This window comes from Parus major, chromosome 17 (genome assembly GCF_001522545.3).
Source record: "Parus major isolate Abel chromosome 17, Parus_major1.1, whole genome shotgun sequence".
Lineage (NCBI taxonomy): Eukaryota > Metazoa > Chordata > Aves > Passeriformes > Paridae > Parus > Parus major.
The window spans coordinates 1429661-1437815 of NC_031785.1; the positions used below are offsets into that span (position 1 = coordinate 1429661).

At 43.8% G+C, this 8155-nt stretch overlaps 1 protein-coding gene across 8 annotated transcripts in view; it reads left to right on the forward strand.

The window, feature by feature from the left end:
• DENND1A (DENN domain containing 1A) overlaps window positions 1-8155 on the forward strand; it is a 154054-nt gene that overhangs the window by 135718 nt on the left and 10181 nt on the right. For 4 of the 8 annotated variants that reach the window (XM_019008418.2, XM_033518416.1, XM_033518419.1 and 1 more), the window contains 2 exons: window positions 2776-2835; window positions 7080-7168. The exons of 1 other annotated variant lie outside the window; for it this stretch is intronic. In XM_019008418.2, coding sequence (XP_018863963.1) covers window positions 2776-2835; window positions 7080-7168 — 149 coding nt within the window. The remainder of the gene's footprint in view (window positions 1-2775; window positions 2836-7079; window positions 7169-8155) is intronic. 3 more of the 8 variants (XM_033518418.1, XM_033518420.1, XM_033518417.1) reach the window with 2 other exon arrangements.

Here is an 8155-nt window from a genome sequence, read left to right on the forward strand (position 1 = left end):
TTTCAGGCAAAAGAAATAAAATACCATTCAATTTTACAGCCCAGGAGTTTATTGTTTAAGGCATGTGTTTTTAGAATATCATCAGTTATCAACAATAAAAGCCCACTGTGTTGCTCTCATGGTTTTGGGATTTTGGCTTTAGGTATTGCTGCATTTTTGCCAGACTTGTTCTACCTTCCTAATCTACAAATGTGGCTTGAAGAATGAGGCATCCCTTAAAAGATGGAGATTATTTTTATCACAGGACCCAGCAGATTTCTGTTGAAGTATTCCAGAGTGTAAATTAAAAATATACGCTGTAAAGCATACCCTGTTCCTGTCATCCCAGTTTGTGAGCTGTACATATGGGAGCATGTAAAAAGCAGAGTGTGCTGTGCAGGGATCTGGGTGGATAATAAAACAGCTGCCTCATAGATTCCAACTGCTTTCTCTACTGAATCTTTTTAGGTACCAGACATTTTTTTGTGTTGTTATTTTGTCCCTTTTTTTTTTTTAAATTGAGCATTCAGTTGAGGTCCAGCATGTTCTCCCAAAGTCAGCACTTCAGGTCTCCTGCACTGGTGTGTGTGAGCCTGACTTCATCCAGCAAAAGGCATCTCTCTCCCATGGCTGATTGACTTTCAAGTATTTTCAAACCAGTCCTCAGTTTTGGAAGGAAATAAGATATTCATGTAGAAGAGCTTTGCTTTGGAAATTATTGGAAACATCCTCAGTGCTAATTGAAAAAGAGAAACACTTCTTTCTGCACATACTGACAAACCAGTTCTCATCTGGCTGTTTCCTTTAAGCATTTGCCTCTGGTTGCACTTGTTGTTGCACATGAACTAGCACCTCTAATTTACTCATAAGGCTCTGTTTTGAATACCACTTTAAAAAAATCTCGAAAGACATTCACAATTAGTTGAGATAATATTTTGCTCACAAGCTGTTACCGCGCTGACCAAAAATTATCCTTTCCTAATGTTTTCTCTGGTATAAAACTCTAAACAACTGTATTGTGAAAGTTCCTTGGGTATATAATAGCTACTTGAAGAGACGTGGGATCTATCATTTTTAAATAGTATTTTGATAGTGTAAAAGTGAATGTAAGATTTTTCTTGCTCCAGCATCTCATAGCTTAAAGTCACTTGTCTGATAATTAGTAAAGCAGTGCCAGATCTGCAGTCATAAAAATGGCTTTCTGCAAATTTTCTGTCTTGTTGCTTCAGAATTATTTAGAACAAGACAATTAAGCAAATATCCAGAGGAAAAAGGTAAGCTGGTAAACAGCTATTGGTGAGAAAGTGCTAATTTAGACATTTCTCCCCTTCACAGAAAAAGCTATAGTACGTGTATTTAGGACCATACCTGGAATACAATTTAGCAGCTTTTAGCACTGCAGCCGTGTGCTGGTTGGTGCCCATTCCTCCCTACAGCCCAGGTAATTAAGTTGATATTCCAACACAGCTTCACCTGCTGACCTTTGAGAAACAATGTGTTTTGCTGCATTAACAAATTAACTTCAAGTCAGTGGCTCTCCCAGGTAAGGCAGAGTTTGAACACGCTTGCTTATCCCACTGTGGTGGCAGGCAGGAGCTGCCTGGGAGTGCTGCTCGGGGAGAGCAGCACCCTAACCCTAACCCTCCCCTCCAGCCTTGGCTGCTCCTGCCCATGCTCACAGCTCTGATTTAACCAGGCCTGGCCCTGCTTAGTGCAGGCCTGGGCACTTCTGTCTTGCCCTGCTCTGAGATCTCCTGGAGCTCAGCAGTGCACTATGTGTGCAGCACACACGAACCTCCCAAAAAACTCCATTGCTGGGAGCACTGCGGTGACAGCAGCAATTGGAATTGGAGTGTTGGGTTCACCTGTGTTGTTACAAGCACTGAGGTCACAGTTCTGAGAGTTAACACAATGCCTGGTTAGAAGTCCAAGAGACAAAAAAGTTTCTACACCATTAATCTTTTCCCAGAGCAGCATTTGTATATGTCTTTATTGTGGAAACACATAGAACTATTTTTTGATCAGAGATGAAAGCTTAATCATATGTGATAGTTAAATCCCAGCTGGAAAAAATAATTTAGTGACAAAATAAAGATATGAAAGTATTGGCTCCTGCAAAGGTGTATTGTAATATAAATACATAGAATATTTGTAGTATGTTCATTTTCACTTACACAGAATTAAAATGATGCTTGCACAAGTAATTTTGAGTTCTAGGCCATCATTATACTTTAAGGTCTGACTTGTAATTGTTGGTCACTTAGGAGTGAAATCCAGGACAGGATCTGAATGTAAGCTCACCTTTGAGTGTATGAAAAGTATAACCAAATCAGGTTTTTTTCCATGCTCTTATATGTCTGGTTTGATGCCTTCTCCATAAGTTTTCACAAGCACTAAAATCACTTGAGATTTTAATGAAAGTATTTTTGAGTATCCTGGTTTCCATTCACATTAGTGTAGCCTAGAACACCTGGGCCTCGAGGTTCTGAGAGTCCAGCCAGCACATCTTTGTTGTGCCGGTCCATTTGGCCGTGTGTGTGTGTGTGGAGTGCTGTCCCTGCTGCTTCGGTGGGACAGGGACAGCAGCTGAGCCCTGCGGGGGTACCCGGGCTGCCGGGGCACGCTCTGGGGCTCGGGCTTTATCGCTGCTTTGGAAAAACAAAGTAAGAAAAATTGCGTTTTGTGAGGTGAGTATGAAGGTAAATCACACGCTGTCACATGCTCATGCTGCTTTTGCCAGGACATCAGAGGTGTTTCCATGCAGGTGACTTTAATTTAGTCTCCACTTTGCTGCAGCAGCACAGACTCCGCCCGCCGCGGCCGCCGCCCCCAAAGATCCAGCGCTCCTCCAGGCCCGTGAGTAGCTGGGGATTGTTTCACTGCCACAGCTTAACACTGCCTGAGTTACGCTCTTTGTAGCACTACTAAACCCTGGTAGTTTGGATTGTCAAACTGCACAGAAGCCGTGTGTGAATTATGCTCCTAAACTGCCTTCTCTCTGCTGCGGCACAGCCCTGGGACCCGCGGTTGTTCTGCTTTTCTCTGGCGAGCCCTGCAGCTCTCGGGCAGCTCTGCAGGTAACTGGGGCTGCTCTGGCCACGTCTGGTTTGACTTTTGCAGTGATTTCTTACACACAAAGCCCTGCTAGATTGGCTGGCAGAAGTTTTTAGCCAGTGAGCTTTTGAAGACTTGCACTGAACTCAAACCTGAAAGGAAGCAGAAGTCTGAAGAGAAAAAGATTTATTCTCTGCAAGTTATGCTTTTAATTTGGGACACCTAATACTTCTCCATGTGTGAATAGACTTGAAGAAAGCGAAGTCACTCTTTGGCAGTAGAACATTGGTACCATGTTAGGGATGACATACACTGGGTAATTCCATGGTGTAAAAGAAGGCACAGCAGGTTGGCCAGAGGAGGGGACTCTTCCATGGAAGGGCTGCACAGAAATAACTGGCAGTGCAGTGCCTGTACATGTTGGGTAGGAATACCTTATTCTCAGCAGTTTTTCCCCAAAAACACTGGCTCTAGGACAGTTTTTACCTATGGACTCTGCAGGATGGCATTAAAACTGGACACCCTGCTGGGTCTGCACCAGATGTTTATTTTTTTTAAGGCACTGACAAGAAGTATCAGTTTAGGAGGGGTATTGGTTTTTGGCACAGAATTGGAAGATACTTGGGTGTACTCAGAACTTCAGCTTTATGAATATAGTTCCCCCCCAAATCATCTTCTTGCTTCCTTAGCCATACACATACATGCATAAGAAAGAGAGAGATGCAAGTTTTCAAATCTGATCTTGCTAAAACTTGTTAAAATGTGTTTTGGATGGACAGGTAACTGGTTAACAAGTGCAACTGGGTGTGTTTTAACTTTTGATATCTGGTGCATGCTCCTGTGTGACATTTCAGTGGCATGTGTTTCCTCTCCTCCCTCTTTTTAACTCTGGGTGTCTAGCTTAACAGAGCCATTTTTATGGACTTTTCACCTGAAGATTTCTGTTCTCTGTGTTTAAAACATAGCATTGACTATGATTATGTGTGTTCTCTTAAATACAACGGGCATGGGAGACCCTCCCAGATGTGTTTCACTAGGATCAGACTTTCTGTGTACTCTGGGGTTCCTGTAGCGCTCCCATGTCCTTGTGTTCCGTTTGGCAGGTGTAAGGGGGCATGTTGTGATTCCTCTATAGCAAAGTTGCTGAACTGTATTGTTCAAATTGAGTCATTTATTATGTGGAAGTCTTGTTAAGACTGTTTAATCTCCCAGCTGTAGGGTATTAATAGTCCTCACTGTAACATGCTTGGTTCAACTGTCTTTGCTCCCAATGTGATTGATAAAAGGTTGGAAATGTAATAATGAAAGCTCCTGTTGCATTCCTCTGGCTGTGTCAGTAAGTGGAACAAAAAGGCTTCATTCATCAAGGGGAAATTCAAGATAAATGTAAATTATTATAATCAATCCCAAAAATATGCTTGTATCAAATATACATAAATTTGTTGTTGTTCAGAACTGTTATTTGGCTTTTAGTATTTGCAACACATTTCTGTATGTGTAAATAATACTTTTTGCAGGCTGCTTTTTCCCTCTCAAGCTTGGCAGCTCCTACAGAGGTGGGTATCAGCAAGTGATTTATCCTGGCCTTGTACACAAGCATTGAAGGGGGAGACCAGGTCCCTCTGCTCTTCCAGCCAGGGCCACATAATACCAGAATTCCTGAGAGATACTTGGTGCTGCAAGGAGGAGTACATGGGCACTAGTGCTTGCAATATGAGTAATTGCTGATAATAAAGCCAAAAACACAGACCAAAGAAAGGTTAAGGAAGCAGAACAGAGATGTTCTTTGCATTCTGCTGCTTTGGAAATAAGTGGTGGTGGTATTATGAAAGAGAGAGGGTTATTGCTTCTAATTAATGGAGGTCTGTTTGGATTAATAGTGGTTGTTTGGAAACTTTATTCAATTAGAAAAAAGTTAAAATATAATAATTATGCATTAAGCTGATGGGGACAGTAATAAGCACATTCAGCCCTTCTGTCCTGGAAGTTTACCTTTTCTCTTTAGGCTGTGTGCTCACGTAATTGGATTTCTTCGATACTTTTGCATTTGATAAGCATTTAACCTTGCCTCTGTGGCTATGTGAAACTCAAAATCCAGCAAGGAATTGACTTGATTCCTGGCTTTTCCCTGCAGTTCCCTGGGAACAATGCTCTAAATCCCGCTCAGCTTTGTCACCTTGCACAGCACTGGGCTGGGGGCCCCTGGAGCCACCCCAAACTCTCACCTCTCTCCCTCCTCGGCAGCACACCACCGAAAGGTGAAAGTGTTCCCAGCACGCTGACAGGCCAGCTTTACACATCAGCTCCCAGCTCCCATTTAATTAAGCAGCTTGCTTTCTTCCTCTCTTTCCCTCTCTCCTTCGTGCTCTCCTCTCCCCGTTCCTCCTGCCTGTCTCCCCCCTCTCCTGCACTCCTCTCTGCAGTCTCTCCCTGTTCTATCAGCCCTAATGAAGCAGTATTCTTCATCGATCCTGCTGATTGCCAGCCCATTCCTTTTGTTTGTTGGCACCGAGCCATTCTGCTGTGCTCTGACAGCTCAGCTCCTCTAATTAGCTCTGTTGTTCTTTTCCCCATGTTTCACCACGTTGCAAGTTCAGTTGAAGTTGCCACAAACTTAATCCTTCCATTCCTGCCATAAATTCACATTCTTAAGCTGTCTTTATTGTAGAGAGGAGCAGCCTTGTGTGGGGACTGATCTCCAAGACCTTAACATCTGACCTTTTCATAAGCCCTTTTTCCTAAGAAATAGTGGCAATACAACTCTGGATTTCTTCATCATATCTGCTGTGCACCATTTCCTTTGAAATGAAAATTCAATGCAATAATGCTGCTGCTATTTTCTGCATACTGGTGTGTAGGACAGAAGCACTACACACAATTTGGTATCTTTCTCCTGGCAGGAAAATTTGAGGTTTATGTACCTGAGAAGAAAAATTGAAAAAAACAAAAACACAAAACAAACCTGGAAAGCCCTCCTCCCCAACAAATTATATTTTTTTTAAACTTTCTTAGTCACTCCAGAGCATGAACAGCTCCTTTCTCTTGTGCCTCTTAAGGGAGCACGAGCTCTGGGGAGGTCAGGAGCGGAGTTGTGTCCCCAACTTTATTTGTGTGTGGGGGAATTTCATTTGAGATTAGCATTGAGCTGAGCCAACAGATGGGACTCTTTTTCAGGTAGAGTTGTACTTTCTTAACAGAACACATGAAGCTGCTGTGTACAGTCTGCCCTGATGCTGCAAATTCCCTCATTTACTTGCAGGGATAAGTTCAGTACAGGATTCCTCAGCAGTGTAGGCTGGCACAGACACAAACTGAGCCCAAGTGCTTATTCCTTTCCTTGAAATAAGGCTCGTTTACTCATGGACATCTTGGTCAGAAATCAAGCTGAATTTCCATACATTAGAAGGTGATGGATAAGTATGTGATACTGGATTGCCAGCAACATCATCTTCCACAGAAAAGCTTTGGATTTTACTACACAACAAAAGTCTAACTTAATACCAGGAATGACAATATGGCTGGTGAGAGTTTGTGTTCAGCTGCTGGAAGGAAGCAAATTTTTAATGAAGAACAAGCTGAGTTTTTAATGTTAAAACATTTATCTGAAGTACACAGAAGTCCTCAGCTGAGAGGTTGGGTTCCTGGGAGCAAGTGGCCGGAAGGGTCGTGGTGCCTGAGCTGAGCCCCACTGCCCAGCACAATGGCCAGAGCACACAGACACGCCCAGCTTTTCTCTCGCCACTGACTGCACAGGGGGAAGCTCACTCCTAGGGAATCCTTTCTCTGCCCCTACCAAACAGGACAGAGCAAATAGAAACACTTAGTGACAAGCATACATGTTTCATTTGCCAGTCGTGGGGCCTGGTGGTTTATATTCATCCTTTAGATTCATTGAAGTAGCCACATTGATGTGTAACACTGCTGTGGCACCAGAGACAAAGCAAGGCCCAATGGAAGATCCCTGTAGGATACTGGTGGCTGTCCCTGTGCTGTCTGTTGTTGGAGCAGGGGCAGTGTTTGATGAGATGTCTCTGTGCATGTCACAGGTTCGTCCCCCAAGACCTCATGTGGTTAAGAGGCCCAAGAGCAACATTGGTGTGGAGGGCCGGAGGACCTCAGTTCCCAGCCCAGAACAGTAAGTACTGCACTGCTCTGCTTCTCTCCACTTGCATCAAATGGTGTGTTCACAACTGGCACTCACTGCAGGAGACTTTAAAAATTACTACAGCTCAAAGTTAGTTTTTAACTAAGAAAGAAATGGATTATTTTTTTAAAATTTTTTGCAGTATTTTAGATGAAGTGTGAAAAAGCAAGTAACCAAAGTTTGCTTATGGAAAAAATGTGGTTTGCCAAGTTACGCTGATATGCCTCTTCAGTGAAAGTTTTCAGGCTTTGGAAGTGTGTTAATTTCTTTGTTGTTTTGTTTTGCATTTTTGTTTTGAGGAAATTGTCAGTTCCAGCCATGCAGATGCAGTGTTCTTGCCAGGCTGTAGCTGGAGGGTGCAGAACTGTTTATTTGACAGTGGTGGCAGAAGGGGCTAGAGTGCATTAACAGGACTGTGATGTCTGTGTGAGCTCTGTGGTGAGGGCTTGTAGGGCTTCCCTTCACACATGACCAGCAAATTTATCCCCTCTTTAGCTGTGGCAGTGAAGGGGAATGTTCCAAATCATCTGTGCTGCCACAGCCCACTGCTCCTGGACAAAAGGGGTTGGTTTCCAGTGTCTCTCTTGTGCATACCAGTACAGGCATGTTCTGTTACCTCAGGGGGGCTCTTTCAGGCACTTTCACTAATGTCACTTATCCAGGGATTTTTGCAAAGATAGCAAGGGGTGTGTGTTGCAGATTCTTGACAGTGCCAGAGTGGAGCTAGCAATGGGCCCCCAGGGGTGACCCTGACCAGGGAATGAGCTGTGGGTGTTCTGAGCTGTGGGTGTTCTGAGCTGTGGGTGTTCTGAGCTGTGGGTGTTCTGAGCTGTGGGTGTTCTGAGCTGTGGGTGTTCTGAGCTCTGGATGTTCTGAGCTGTGGTTAACTCAGCTGTGGATGTTCTGGGCTGTGGATGTTCTGGGCTGTGGTTAACTCTGAGCTGTGGATGTTCTGGGCTGTGGTTAACTGAGCTGTGG